Raw genomic sequence first — 16,019 nt, 5'->3', positions numbered from 1 at the left:
AAAAAGGAATTGTTTCAACAATGTCTATCTATGGTAACTGTTTTACTATACTTCTTAAATCTTACTTCACATAGTAACTATTTTTTTGTTTTTTTACTTTGTGAAATTTTGTCCTTGAACTTTAGTGTGCATATATGTATTTGTATTTATATATATGTATGTATAAAATATGTATATATGTATAATATGTGTATTAAATATCACATATATGTATTATCACATATATTATATGTATTATATGTCACATATATATAAAATATGTTTTGGATTAGACGGCCTTTGAGGTATCTATTTTCTAATCTGTGCTGCTCTATCTTAATGCTTGTAATTCAGCAATTTGGAAACGGGTGGTGAAAAAAATTAGTGCAATTGAGTCATATTCTCCATGACCTTTCATTATAAAACATAATGAGACAAACACAAAGCATTTTACTCCAATGAATAATCATCACACTTTAATATAATAACAAACATACGATATATTTAAGTTAGAACACTACTTCGATAAGACAATCATACTCAAGCTAAGATACAAGGTACAGATATACTGAAATTGTAAAGTATCCATTTTCATGTTTGCTGTTTACTTCTCTTACTGGACCAAGACCAATAAGATAGATGTGTTGCATTACTCTTACAATCTAAGACTTCACCTCTAGCTCAGGGAAAATACTGGTGGAAACCTGTTTTACCAAAAAGCAGCTTTAGTATCTGTTTAACCAGGTTATTCTGTAATAAGAACTCCATTTTAATGTACATTATCCATTACGAATGTGTTAGACTGAGATATTCTATGCAACAGACATTTAAAGGGCCATATCCACATAGAAAACAGTGTTTAATGCATATGCCACAGCTTTATTTCTATGTTTGAAAATCTCAACAAACGATTTAAATCTCACCTGATGTTTTATTTGCCTGCCAAAATGCAAGCTTAGTGATCTGGGCTCATATACAATCTCTGGAAGTTAGCCAAGAAGTCACAAGAAAATAAGCCCAGGGCTGTTGAAAATAGTGGTCCAAATATTTACTTTATTGAAATTTAATATATCTGTATAACTCACCAAAAGCTGTTTTTGTTTTATGCAGAGTTGTATGTTAATTATCTTATTTGTAAAATCATAATAGACCCTGAATTACAAAAAAGGCATAACATTTTATTATGTTTTCTATTGCACTCAAGTATAGTTAAAGCTGAAGTGAATAAACGTAGTATTTACCCTTGCAGAGGACTAGCTCTGTAGTGTCTTTTTTTATACAATATTGTCTGTTGCTATTACTTGCAAATACAGTATACTGTAAACCCTTGTTTTGTGTAAAAAGAATTAGAAACAGTGCAATTAAGTTCACTATATACATTTTTTAAGATCTCCAAATGTATTAAATGGCACCCACTCTTTAAAAGCTCCACGATTTATCATCTATCACTGATAGACATTTGGGTTGGTTCCAAGTTTTTGCTATTGTGGGGGCTAGGAGAGGAATAGCAGGGGGTAGGGGACTAGGGGAGGGATAGCATTATAAGAAATACCTAATGTACATGATGGGGTGATGAATGCAGCAAACCACCATGGCACGTGTATACCTAGGTAACAAACCTGCACATGTACCCCAGAACTTAAAGTATAATTTAAAAAAAGAAAATTATTTACCCCCCACGAAAAAAGCTCCACAATTTGAGTTTTTTTATCTTGCATTATTTTAATATCTGCAGAATGATTTGATGATCCTCAGAATATGACCCAGGGCCTCTCCGTCAATTAGATATATGGTTCATTTTCTTAAGTCCAAGTATCACCAACTATTGACAATTTCTGAAATGGAAGAAGGCTAGAATAATATATATGTAAAAGCACTGATAAGAAATGATCAGGAGCTACTCCTGAAAAGGAGGAGGTCTTAAAATAGCCTTACCAGGTGTGTAATGTTCTAAATATCTCAGGGTGAGAGGGCAGTATTGACCTTTCATTTTATCACTTTTCTGTAACACGTCCACATACTATGGAGAAAAGAAGTGACTTGTGAGTCTTTTGAGGGGGGTAAGGGCGTAGGCAATTTATCTTTATGAAGTGGTCATTTTAATGACCAGTGGACATCATTCAACATAGTGGATTTCCTGAATGAGCATCATGTTGGTTTCAGAAAGCATATTAGATGCTCTTTGCTAAGATACTCATATTTTATGTCAACATCAGTAACAAGTTAGCCAATTATAATAGCAAAAATTAAAAAGTTAACCCATTAATTGAAGAATATAGCCCTTTTAAAATATAATATGAATAACTTTACTAAGAGTTTTCTTTCCAATCTGAAAGAAAGCATAAGATACTTTTTTATCTAAGTCAACAAGAGGATATATTGAAATAACAAAAAATAGATATTATAAATATGTGATAAACCAAAGACAGTATACATTATAAAACAGTAGTACTAACTAATACACTTAAAATTAAAATTGATATTTTACTGCTTCCCTGGGTGATCTCATACTCACTTTTACCCTGTCTTTAGCATATTTTAATATGAAATATTCCTTAAGCAAAAGAAATAAAAATTTTGATTTTCAAGGTATTTAGAATTATTTCAAGGTATTTAGAATTATTTTACTGTTTTATCGATACTGTAAGAAATTCTTCAGTAATGTTGGCAGCTGGAGCTGCGGGATAAGGTGCAATCTTGGACTTCCTATGTAGTGTCTGATGCAGAGTCGGCAGAGTTGGCAAAGAGAGCTTGGGGTAGCTACAGAAAGACGTGAAAGTACTTGTTAATTAAAATAGAAATTAATTTTTTATGTTGCAAGATACATAAAACAAAATCATAAAAACTACAATATTTTGTGTTATGACCACTATACTCGGGAAATTTATGTAAGCAGTTATATTGCTTTTATTCATGAGATCTTATTATAATTGAGATATATTCCATATACGTTCTTTAAAGCATTATAATCCTCAGGCTTAAGAAATAATTGTTGCATTTAAAGCCTCAGAAACGGTCTGCTTTTTGAAGGAGATATGAATCAAAAGTCCTGAGAAGTGTTACTCACTAAAAGAAGAAATTTTAAAATTAGGTTTCATATTTATACTAAAAGAAATATTATACTCCCCGGACCAGGCTTAAGAAATCCTATTTTAGGACAAAAGTCTTAAATGTAAAAATGTTTCCTAATTTCATTTCTATAATATGTTATAGAATGTTCATGCCCTTATAAAATGGGGCAAGTTCCAAAAATAAATCAGCAGATACTATAGCAGAACTACATATAATGCATTATCAAAACAAATAGAATGTATTTAACCAAAGGAATATCATAGTTTAGGTAAGATAAAAAGAGAAAGTTAAAATCATCATTTCTTTTTTTATTAAAAACTTACCTACGTTCACAAATAATGTTCAACATTTTATGCCATTGTTACTTTACATGCCAACAAAAAGTCTCTCACTTTCATCTTAGGGAAATATATTTTTGTTTTTGTAAGTTTCCACATGTACTTTTCTTACCTTCATGTTGAAGCAGTATTCTTTCCACCATACTGCTGGACGTAGCTACATCTACAGGTCGCAGAAGCTCTGTATTTTTGGCATTGATATCTGCTCCAAATTCTAGCAGTAAGTTTACAATTTCTGTACTGGATTGTTGAGCAGCCGCATGTAATGGAGTATCCCAATACTTGCCTTTCTGTACATCAGCACCTACATGTAATAGGGAGTGAAGATAAACATAAATAAAAATTATTAAGTAAGTCAGTTGCCTCAGTGGGGGTAGAAAAGGAAAGGCAATAGAGGAAGGTTACCAAGGGGACTTCAACTCTATTTGTTATGAGTTATTTCTTTATATATATATTATATGTATATATATGTGTGTGTGTGTCTACAGTAAATACTGTAAATATATGTAAATATGAGGCATATGTGTGTATGTGGATACTGTGCATATATATTCTGTATATATATATCTGCTATATATATACATATATACTATATATATATACATATATACTATATATACACATATATACACATATATACTATATATACTACATATATATACATATATACACAGTATCCACATACACACATATGCCTCATATTTACATATACATATATTTAAACTGGGTACATATGAATAGGAGAGATGCATACATTTGTTGTTACTTTTTGATACTTTTCTGTGTGCTTAAGCTATCATAATAAAATTCTTTTTCTTTTAAATGATCCCAAAAGTAATCATATTAACGAATATTATAAAGAAAATGCAATTAAGTTCATTTCATATTTATCTTCATCATGGGTGATAGCTGTTAGAATTATTGAAGAGCTTATTGCCATTATTCTTTTCATTTATTTAAGGCAACAAAGCTCTTTGGTTTTCTTGGAAAACTCATAAATGTGTGAGCTATTTAGCTAAAATATATATAGATTTTCCTGCCACTTTTCACTCATGTAGTTTAAGTCAATAAGTATATAAATATATTGAGCCTCTTAAATCTAAAGGAACATTGATGAGATCTGCATGAAATGAAACTTTAAAAAAATGCTTATGTTAAAATACAGCCTACATGTTTAATTACCTATTGCATATTACTTGATCTCAGTGCGAAGCGTGGCACATGGTGCTTATTCAATGTGTTTGCAATAAATAAATGCTGTTTAGTACTGTTAAAAATAACCATCCCATTTTCTGGTAAATAAACAGTTACAACACCAGCAATATCTACCAATAAGAATGCATAAGTTCTCTTCAACTCTGTTTTCCGATACTATCTGTAAAACTAATGATGTCTTTAAGAGGCAGTACAGTTTCAGTGTCCCTTTATGGCCCTTCTGCTCCTTTCAAATTTCAATAAATGTAATAATTTTCAACATTTTCTAAACAAATAGAAAATGTTTAGGAAAAAGTTATATTCTGTAGTAAAATTTCCATAGAGAAAGCATAAACATTGTTGGTTATGTCAATTTTATGGAAGAAAAGGGCCTGTAAATAACAATCAATCAACAATTACTTTTCAGTAACAGTTCTTTTCCATATTTATTTATTTGTTTATTTTAAGATGGAATCTCACTGTGCCACCCAGGCTGGAGAACAGTGGCACACTCTCGGCTCACTGTCACCTCTGCCTGCTGGGTTTAAGTAATTCTCCTGCCTCAGCCTCCCAAGTAGCTGAGACTACAGGTGTCTGCCACCACACCTGACTAATTTTTGTATTATTAGTAGATACGGGGTTTCACTATGTTGGCCAAGCTGGTCTCAAACTCTTGACCTCAGGTGATGTACTTGCATTGGCCTTCCAAAGTGCTGGGATTACAGCCCCATAGTTTTTAAAGCCCAGTACAAAACATTTGGTGGAAAGAATAATATTCCTAGCAAACCAAAGAAATACTCTAAAACAGCAGCGTTCAATCTTTTGGCTTCCCTTGGCCACAATGGAAGAAGAATTGTCTTGGGCCACACATACAATATACTAACACTCATGATAGCTGAAGAGGTAAAAAAATAAAATCCAAAAAAGACCTTATATTATTTTAAGACAGTTTATGAATTTGCATTGGGAGGCATTCAAAGACATTCTGGGCTGCATGTGGTCCATGGGCCGCGGGTTGGACAAGCTTGCTATAAAGCATAAATTCTATTGGTCATATGAAAAATTACAGGAGAACATAGCCAGAAAATAACAATCTGTCAATGACTAGTAGCAGAACTCACGTCTAAGACTGACTAGGTATAATGAGAATGAAATAGTAGATGTAGACCCTGCTTGCAAGAAGTTTCTCTGTTAGCTAAGAGAATATGAGTAGTGCATAAAGGGTTTACTAAAAATGAAGATCAGTATGTATCAGGGATCAAATGACTCTCATAAACAATAAATAGCATAGAACTTAATTTGTTCATTTTATGTATCTTCTAACCTGTCACAGGAGAGGATAAGAGAGAAGAACCATGCCAGAGAAAAGAGGCAATAATCCAAATCCTAAAGGGACTCCCAGTCCTGTGGTGAGTGGGACCACTATGGTCTCAATAGGTTAGAAATATTCTTCAGAGTCTGGGTGCGGTGGCTCACACCTATAATCCCAGCACTTTGGGAGGCTGCAGTGGGTAGGATCACAAGGTCAGGAGTTTAAGACCAGCCTGATCAATGGTAAATCCCCATCTCTACTAAAAATACAAAAAAAAAAAATTAGCTGGGCGAGGTGGTGCATGTCTGTAGTCCCAGCTACTCCAGAGGCTAAGGCAAGAGAATCACTTGATCCTGAGAGGCGTGAAGGTTGCAGTGAGCCAAGATCGCACCACTGCATTCCAGCCTGGGTGACAGAGTGAGACTCCATCTCAAAAAAGAAAAAAAATGTTTTTCAGGGGACTAAAGCTAACTTACTTGAAACAAACCTTGAGGAATTGATTTGTTTCAAGTAAGTGGAAAAGGGCAGTGAGTCTTTTCAAGTAAGCAGGACAGAAAGTGCAATGTCTAGAAAAGTGCATGAGTTTTTAAAGCTAGCAGAAGATGAGGCTGTCCAAGCAGTTACTATCCTGAAAATTTCTTTAGATGGATTTGTTCCAAGATATATACATTCTTGGCAACATCACATTCAGGCTTGAGGCTCCTAATTTTGTGACCTAAAAAAGTAGAGCTTTCAGACTCCATCACATACCCAAATGTCTGCTAATGCAGTGCATGTGGAATATAGAGATTATGCATCTATCTGTGAGCTAGAAAGGCAACTTAATCAAGAATGAGGTTCTTTTTTATTGGTTCTCTAATCATGTGTGAAAATGCTTACAATAAGAACTTTGTTTTTAGCAATGAGATTTAATTTGTAAGAAGCTCATTTAGAGAAATAAATAACTGCTTGTGTGTATGGACAGAACAAAAGATGTTTTAAAGGAAAATACCAGCATAGAGAAGCTTCCAGATGCAATGGAATTGCTGTGACATACAAGCTACATAGAGAGGAGTTCCCAAATGAGGAATGTCTTGGTCAACATCTATGCCCCAGGATATCAGGATGTCAAGACATTCATGGTGACCTGCCAACACAAAGGAGAGTTTAACTTAATGCCCATCCACCCCACACACATCACCCCAGGCTTCCCCTGAAAGATAAACAGCACTGCAGGTTACTAAAGAAACGTTCTCCCCTTGTCACTTAATCCCAGGGCTAAGTTACCTTTACTGGCAGCCTCATGCGTGGGGGACGGAAGACATGACTCCAGCTGGGCTTTGGCGCCATACTCCAGAAGCAGCTCTGCACAGCTCGGACTGCCTTGGGAGCATGCGTTGAATAATGGAGTCACGCCATCTATTGTGATTGCATTTACCTAAACCAAACCAAAATATCCACAAATAAGACTCATAAGTCATACATGATTAACCGATTTAGTTCTGCATTTTCAAAAGGTATGTGGTCTGCTAACAGAAATACTTGGGAAAATGTGCACTGTAAATATGACAGTGTATACTTTGCTCTTACACATTAATAAGAAAAGCTGTAAAACAGAGAGAAATGTGATGTGGCAGATAATTCATTGGAATGGGCATACAACTAGTGGAAATCATGAAAAAAAACGCATGCTCAAACAGCAAGTAAGATCTAGTTCAATGATTAGATCCTTTTCCGTAAGAATAAAAATGAAGAAAGAAGTGGAATGATGATAAAGTTGTAATGAAGCCACATTGCTAGCTTAAAGTGGTAAAATTGGTAATTCTATTTCCGAGACTTTATTTAAGGAAAATCATCCAAAAGATGGGCAAACGTTACAGACCTAAAGATGTTCACCGATTGCTATTTAGAGTCATGAAAGCAAAAAATAACCTAAAGAATAGTGTATATTATTACGCAGCATGCTACCCATTTATGCAATGATTGGAAATCCTTTTTAGAGGGCAATAAGAAGGCGAAGGAATTTAAGAGCTTTATTTTTATTCTGCTGTTTTTGAAAACTACCGAGAATCAAGGAAAGAAAAGTAAAATGAGAACTTTGTCGGGTTCTCTCCATCAGTAGACGGTCAACTGTTAACGTTCTGAAAGGGTACTTACATTAGCCCCTGCTTCCAGCAGAGTTCTGGCACACGCCACGTGATCTCCAAGGCAGGCTTCGTGCAGTGGGGTGACATGGTCTAAGGTTACTGCATTGACATTATAACCCTAAATATGACATAATTTTGAAAGGTGAGCAGAGAGTTATATATTTAAAACATCATCTCTATTGATGTCCCTAGAGAGTGATATATTTAGAGATCAAAGACTCTCAGGCAAACCGGTTTCCAGTTTAGCAGGATATGCCGTTCAAATGCCATAGGGTCAATCCGTTGTCCAGATTCCTTAGCCCTATTATTGTGGCATCATCATGTCTAAACCTAATAATGCCTTAAATATTATGTTCAATAGATTCTGGCATGTTTTCATTAAATGTTGCTTTCTTAATATATTTTGTCCTTATTTTTGTGCTTTGCTTTGCAGAACTAAACACTCTTTTCTTTTGAGTTTTATAGAACTAAAGACTCATTTTGATTGAGGCTATAAAATGATAGGTCAGCCAAGATTTGGAGAAAAATACTCTATACTAAACAGTTTTGTGAACTTTTGTCACTAAATAGGTATGATAAAGTTGTATGCTGGTGGTTAAGAACTCTGAATGTAAAATCAATTAGACGGGTTTGAAGCATGGCTCCATCATGAATAGTCTGCCTCTAAATTTTAAGACTATCATGAGAATTAAATGAGGGCTGGGCACGGTGGTGCACGCCTGAACTCCCAGCACTTGGGTAGGCCAGGATGGGCAGGTCACCTGAGGTCAGGAGTTTGAGACCAGCCTGACCAACATGGAGAAACCTTGTCTCTACTATAAATACAAAATTAGCCAGGCATGGTGGTGCATGCCTGTAATCCCAGCGACACAGGAGGCTGAGGCAGAATTGCTTAAACCCAGGAGGCAGAGGTTGCAGTGAGCTGAGATCGTGCCATTGCACTCCAGCCTAGGCTACAAAAGCGAAACTCCATCTCAAAAAAAGAAAAAGGAAAAGAAAATTAAATGAGATGATCCACGTAAAGCTATTATTATTACAATGCCCAGCATATGAAAACATTATTTTTTGTAATTATTTAATCAAAACTAAGCAAACACTTATTCACTGTATTCCAATCAAACTCAAAATATCGCACTAAAATAACTACATACTATTAGGATATGAGATTGTTTACCTTCTGGATATCTTTTGTATTTCCTTGTCTATTGAGTCATACTAAGCACTGTAATAGGAAGAACTTCAAAGCCAAATCCTCATAACATATTACAGATCACCAAAATCTATAATACCAATATAGACGTGAAGAATTTTTAAATGAAGGCAAGAAAAACAGATAATCCTTTCAGACACTTTCAAGTTGGCCAGCCAGCAGTCAGACGTCTGAACACACTCGAGGGGACCAGATGACGGAAGCACCTGAGAAGGCCGAGATGCCCTTTCACATCAGGCTCTTGGGATAGCCTCTCGTGATTCTTGGCTGAACTGTCAGTGGATTAGGGACACACACTGAAACATATCCTAAGACTGCTCTTCAAAGAACTATATGGCCCTGTCTGAGGAATTGTCCTTTAGAAATTGTTGACCCCTTTTCAGTGTTTATTTTCCTCCCATCGAATGATGAACAAAATAGTCACATGGTTATCACAGAACTGGAAGTCCCTAAAAAAGTGTGTCATCTCCATTCTACACATGAGAATAGGAAGCTCAGGTAGGTTGTGGTTCACCTTAAGTGCCAGCCTATGATCCAGGTGTTGAGACCCAGGCAGTGCTGTTTAAACAGGGCAACACGACCTTTCTTTCTTCGTAGCCATCTGAGAATGTTTCTCTTTGAGACTGGGAAACACTAGCGCATGACGTCCAGATCTGGGTGTGCATTTTATTTTAGAGATAGAGTCTTGCTCTGTCACCCAGACTGGAATGCAGTGGTGTGAACTTCGCTCATTGCAACTCTTGGGTTCAATTGATTCTCCTGCCTCAGACTACTGAGTAGCTGGAACTATAGGCATGAGCCACCATGCCTGGCTAATTTTTGCATTTTTAGTAGAGAAGAGGTTTCACCATGCTGGCCAGGCTGGTCTCGAACTCTTGACCTCAGGTGATCTGCCTGCCTTGGCCTCCCGAAGTGCTGGGGTTACAGGCACGAGCCACCATGCTCAGCCTGGATGTGCATTTGAATTACATCAGAAGCTTAAAAAAAAAGTCCAAGCTTTCTGTTTCAATAAGGCTTTGTGTTTTTCATTTTTCCTCTGGTGAATCTGATGAGCAGGCAAATATAGAAATGATTGTCCTGTAGTCTCGTTAGGCAATTTCCCAGAGCATATTACAGATCACCATAATGTAAAAAAAGATTGCGTTGGCATCTGCTCTGATGACTTCTTTTCGGATATTTTATTACTGAACTAAGTCTGTAATTAGCTGCACATATTATACAGAGTTAAGCATATTTAGAAAGCTTAATCAATAATATATACTCCCGATCATTGCTTCCTTAAATGTCTATCTATGAACAAATACACTTTCTGAGAAATTTGAAAAACTAAGACATAAGATCACATCAAAATATTTATAAAAGAATTTTCAAAGACAAATCAGAAGTTATTGCCTTCTCTGACATGAGTTAAAAGGGCGGAAGTAAAATTTAAGTAATTGTATTATATTTGGATTGATTTGTTTTGATCATGTTCTATGTGCATGGAAAGGGGGCATATTTTAAACTCTGTGTAATATATTACCTGTGATAATAATGTTCTCAGAGCAAGAAGGCGACCTTGACTTGCTGCTTCATGTAGTGGTGATCGATCTGCCCAGGAACCTGTCAAAAAAAGTAGAAAACAAAAATCTATGCATCAAAGTGAATGCTAGTAGAAATAATAAATTCCTGAGTCACATAAATTTTTCACACTCAGTGTTCAACAGGGTGACCCAGATATTTATACTGTATATTAGGAAATTTGACTCTTATTTCAGGAACCAGAGAGGCAGTTCCCAACATGAGCCACAATGCATGCTCTGGGATTTACCCGTCCCAGACTTACTATACCATTTTTATTTTTTACTTTTGTTACCCAGGCTGGGGTGCAGTGGTGCAATCTCAGCTCACTACAATCTTGGTATCCCAGGTTAAGCAATTATCCCGCCTCAGCCTCGCAAGTAGCTGGACCACAGGCATGCACCACTATGCCCAGATAATTTTTGTAATTTTAGTAGAGACAGGGTTTCACCATGTTGGTCAGGCTGGTCTTGAACTCCTGACCTCAAGTGATCCGCCTGCCTTGGCCTCCAAAGTGCTGGAATTAGAGACGTGAGCCACCACACACCTAGCTTATTGTGCCTTTTGAATTACCTGCACTCACTATTACCCCTAGTGACCCACTCGCAACATTCTTCTTCCTGACTTTATGCTTGGCTGGCATAGAGGTCTTAGTTCCAGTGGGAGGAAAGAGCTTCCACTCAGAGACATGACAATGATTCCATTGCCATGGAAGTTGAGAATGAGCTCCTCCTGCCTCTGAGTCAACAGGTTAAGAAGGGAGTTGCGGTGCTGACTGGCATGACAGAGCAAGACTACCATGGGGAAACTGGACTCCTGCCCCACAATGGAGCTAAGGAAGAGTATGTCCAGAGTACAGAACATCCTTGAGAGAATCTCTTAGTATATTATCACGCCCTGTGAGTAAGATCCAAGGAAAACCACAACACCCAATCCAGGCAGGATGATGAATGGCACAGCAGGAACGAGGGTTTGGGTCATCTTGCCAGGTAAAGAACTATGGCCGGCTGAGGTGCCTGCTGGAGGCAAAGGGGTTAGTTACATAATGGGTGGTAGAAGAAGGTAGTTATAGACACCAGCTATGATCACGTGGCCAGTGGCAGAAATTATAATTGTCATGAGTAGTTTCTATTTTGTTCAGGATATGTGGGCATATATACATATATTAAGGAAATTTATCTCATTTTCATTCCCTTCTTATTCCTTTATAGGTAACATAAGATACAGTGGCTTTTTAAATCATGAGATATCAGGGAAAGAGTAAACACCATCCGAGGTCTTTACCTCTTCTTTTGGAGAAGGGACTCGTGCATTTTCTGTTATGGGCAGGATAGAAATATTACATCTGGCCGAACCATTACCTTGTGGTTGCGTTTGTTTATTTTTATTTTTCATTTTTTGAGATGGAGTCTTGCTCTTTGTTGCCCAGGCTGGAGTGAAATGGTGCAATCTTGGCTCACCGCAACCTCTGCTTCCCAGATTCAAGTGATTCTCCTGCCTCGGCCTCCTGAGTAGCTGGGATTACAGGCATGCACCACCACACCCTGCTAATTTTGTAGTTTTAGTAGAGATGGGGTTTCTCCATGTTGGTCAGGCTAGTCTTGAACTCCCGACCTCAGGTGATCCCCGAGTCTTGGCCTCCCAAAGTGCTGGGATTACAGGCATGAGCCACTGTGCCCGGCCTGTTGTTGCATTAATTTTGGCGATCAAGTATGACTTAAGGAGATGCATATAGGTGCCACATTGACAAGGGGTGGATTAGTGATGGTAAATTTCAGGTGTCAACTTGACTGAATTAAAGAACACCTAGAGAAAGGGTAAAGCATTGCTTACGAGTGTGTCTGTGAGGGTGTTTCCAGAGGAGACTGTCTTGTGAGTAGGTGGCTGAGTGGAGCTCACAAGAGCTGCTTGCAGTAAGGTTGGGCACCATCATATGGCTGAGGGCCTGGAGAGAACAAAAAACTCTCCTGGAGTTGGGACACTCTCCTACTCCTGCCCTTGGACCTCCTGCCCAGGACTTCAGTGGCTCTCTGGGTTCTCAGGCCTATGGCCTCTGACTGAGAATGACATCGGCTTTCCTGGTTCTGAGCCTTTTGTACTTGGACTGAGCAACACTGCCACATCCCAGGGTCTCCAGCTTTCAGACAGCCTGTCGTGGGACTTCACCGCCTCCATAATCATGTGACCCAATTCCCCTAATACATCACCTCTCATATGTCTATGCCTTTCTCTGTCTGTCTATGTATCTAGGTATCTATCTATCTTTTTCTATTTCTCACCTATTGGTTCTGTCTCTCTGGAGAATCCTGACTAATACAACTCCCAGATAAGAGGGGAATTATGGTCACTAGATCAGCCACAGAAAGTTTTGTTACATGGTTTTTCACCTTGAACCCCTCCTCTCAATTTTTTTACGTCCTTTTAGCAGGAATATCAGCTTGAATGTCTACCTCTCCACTCTCCCAGCTCCTTCTGCTATTTCCTGTGGTCCCCCTACCCAAGCTTGCCCGGGCTCTGAGGTGTAGGGGTTGCAACATGTTGCCAAGCAGGGCAAGTAGCTGAGCCCTGTGTCTGAAGTGAGGAGTGGGCACTACCTCTGCACCCAAACTCTCCTGAAGTGACTGTCAATGGCGTCCTAGTGGTTAAGCATTCTATTGCTGGTTGCTATAAAATGGGTATCACCGTTGTGATAATGAAAGTATCACTTACCGCTGAGGCCACTAAGTGTCTTCCCTGCAGTAAAGTCACTCTGCATAAACCAAAAGGCCAAGCAAAGAAGGCAGTGCATGTTCAGGGCAGTCAGGGCCAGGAGCATCCGCTCTGGAGTTAGACCCCATGACTCTCTAAATCATTACTTTTTTTTTTTTTTTTTTTTTGAGACAGAGTTTCGTTCTTGTTGCCCAGGCTAGAGTGCAATGACAAGATCTTGGTTGACCGCAACCTCTGCCTCCCGGGTTCAAGCGATACTCCTGCCTCAGCCTCCCGAGTAGCTGGGATTACAGGCATGTGCCACCATGCCTGACTAATTTTGTATTTTTAGTAGACAGGTTTCTCCATGTTGGTCAGGTTGGTCTCAAACTCCCGACCTCAGGTTATCCGCCCACCGTGGCCTTCCAAAGTGCTGGGATTACAGGCGTGAGCCACCACGCCCAGCCAATCATTATATTTTTTCTAGATTTCATTTCCTCTACTTGAAGATGGAAATAATAATTGCATATATCTCAGGAGATATGATAAACTAAATTAGACGATGTACGTTGTGCTTAGACTAGTATATGCATATAGTAAACACTATTCAACATTAACTGTTGTTACCATTACTTGTAAATCAACAGAGAGAAGAGAGACTGCCTGTTTTCCCTCAGGATTTGTATTCCTGAGAAAATTCTGTAATATTACTAGATACAACAGGATTGATGATTGGTAAATGACTTCTGCCCTCTGTACCAGTAACAATCTTAAGACAGAAAAACCAACTTATTTAATGATAACCTGATTACCTAAATAAAAACAGAAAGCGCTTACACAGTCCTCACCATATGCCAGGTCCTGCCCTGATTGCTGCGCATAAATTCACTTGCTTTAACCCTCAGGCTGATCCTCTGAGGTGGGCACTATTATTATCTCTGTTTTCCAGGTAAGGAAACTGAGGCACACAGAAGTTAAATAACTTGCCTAAGGTCACACAGCTAGAAAGGGGTGGACATAAAATTCAAACCGCAGCCTCCTCCCTGCAGTGACAATACTTTTCACTTGTTAAGAGATGGTAATCCTATCTGTCAGTGATTTCATTACTATATGTTTCCTTCCAACACCCCTCTGAAATAAAACCCTTCAGTCTGAACAGAAGTTTTATTTCACTTTATTCTTAGCAAAAGTAGCCTCTTGCTTGACAAGATAAAGTGTACTGTAACAAGATACTATAGCAATAGTGTAAGAAAGTTGGAATCCATGCTAAATTGTAAGTAAATAACCCCAATTAGGGAGGCAAAGGCTAACTCTGATTCTAAGTTTCAGCAAGATTTTGTTAATTTAGTGGGATGAAAATTAAAAGTACTTTTCTTATATTGGGTTCTGTTTCTTAGCTAGGAAATTTCTATTGGTACACAGTCTTTATTAATCATCTCTTACTATTTTAAAATATAGTCTGTTTCATTCTGATTCCATTTCAGCAAATTTCTTCTGCTCCCTGATTTTAAGAGAAAAAAGAAAATAATAAGTCTTATCATGTATTTATAAGAAGAAAAGCAATTCCTTGAGTATGTTCCAAAAATGATACAACTCCCAGCCAGTGTCTTGCACTGGTGTTTATCTTGAATTACAGAATAATGATAATTGAGGTTTATAATTAAAGACATTACAACTCCCAAAAGAATAATGTATACTTTCTCAATAGATAGATATAAGTTTCCATCTAGGGTTATTTCTTGCTTATCTAGAAAAATTAGTAAGCCAGACATTCATTTGCAACAAGTTACTGTGATTAGCTTTTGTGTATTACTTCTTTCTACTGTGTGACTGTTCTATTATATATTCAAGGCAGAATTGCAATAAGGCACAACAATAAATATTTTTTGTTAGGACAAAATTTGGTGGCAAAGTAATGCTTTATAGGAAATTGGAACATTATGTTCTCATTACGTAAAATGCAAGCTTATCATCACAAATAAGATTTCTTTGGGGAAAGCATTTTGCCAGTTCCAGCTTCTAAGATGAAATCTGATGCTTTAAAAATCATAAGCATCTGTTTGCATCATCGCTAAACAACATGATTGCAGAGTGAAATTCTGCAGAACTTTAGAACATATATCAATTTTTTATGAACACTTAAATATTTATAAAAATTACAATATAACTTTACCAATAGATTGCATATGTGAAGCCACTTTGTTCAGCTTAATCAGCAAAGCAATAATAAATTCATAACAATTTAAGTAATCAATGCCTAAATGTGTTTACATATAAATAATCACTTATAATATTTATAATGATCAGTTTCCCTCTTGTATAATAGTATATTTCATTATCCTTAATTTATCTCTTAAATACAGGTGCCAAATTATGTGATGCTGACTCATTGTCTCTGCCTATATTTCCATTGTCACCAGCTAACAGGACAACTAACCAGATGTTGTTGAGAATGTTAAAGGCCTTTGAGATTCATTCTGGACTCATTCCTTTCTAGTATATTATGATGCCCTTTAAGGGGCTGTAAAGCTAACAATATT

General features: G+C 37.3%; 1 protein-coding gene across 6 annotated transcripts in view; it reads right to left on the bottom strand.

Moving 5' to 3' along the window:
- Positions 1 to 427: 427 nt before the first annotated feature.
- Positions 428 to 16,019, bottom strand: part of ASB5 (ankyrin repeat and SOCS box containing 5) — a 115,815-nt gene continuing 100,223 nt past the window's right edge. For all 6 annotated transcript variants that reach the window (XM_078366230.1, XM_078366231.1, XM_078366229.1 and 3 more), the window contains 6 exons: positions 10,754 to 10,833; positions 8,032 to 8,139; positions 7,162 to 7,312; positions 6,887 to 7,021; positions 3,502 to 3,693; positions 428 to 2,739 (listed from right to left, as the gene is read on the bottom strand). In XM_078366230.1, coding sequence (XP_078222356.1) covers positions 2,612 to 2,739; positions 3,502 to 3,693; positions 6,887 to 7,021; positions 7,162 to 7,312; positions 8,032 to 8,139; positions 10,754 to 10,833 — 794 coding nt within the window. In that variant the 3' untranslated portion in view covers positions 428 to 2,611. The remainder of the gene's footprint in view (positions 2,740 to 3,501; positions 3,694 to 6,886; positions 7,022 to 7,161; positions 7,313 to 8,031; positions 8,140 to 10,753; positions 10,834 to 16,019) is intronic.

Source organism: Callithrix jacchus, chromosome 3, assembly GCF_049354715.1.
Source record: "Callithrix jacchus isolate 240 chromosome 3, calJac240_pri, whole genome shotgun sequence".
NCBI classification, from domain to species: domain Eukaryota; kingdom Metazoa; phylum Chordata; class Mammalia; order Primates; family Cebidae; genus Callithrix; species Callithrix jacchus.
Note: the sequence above shows the minus strand (reverse complement) of the source record. Positions and strands in the feature narration are given on the sequence as shown.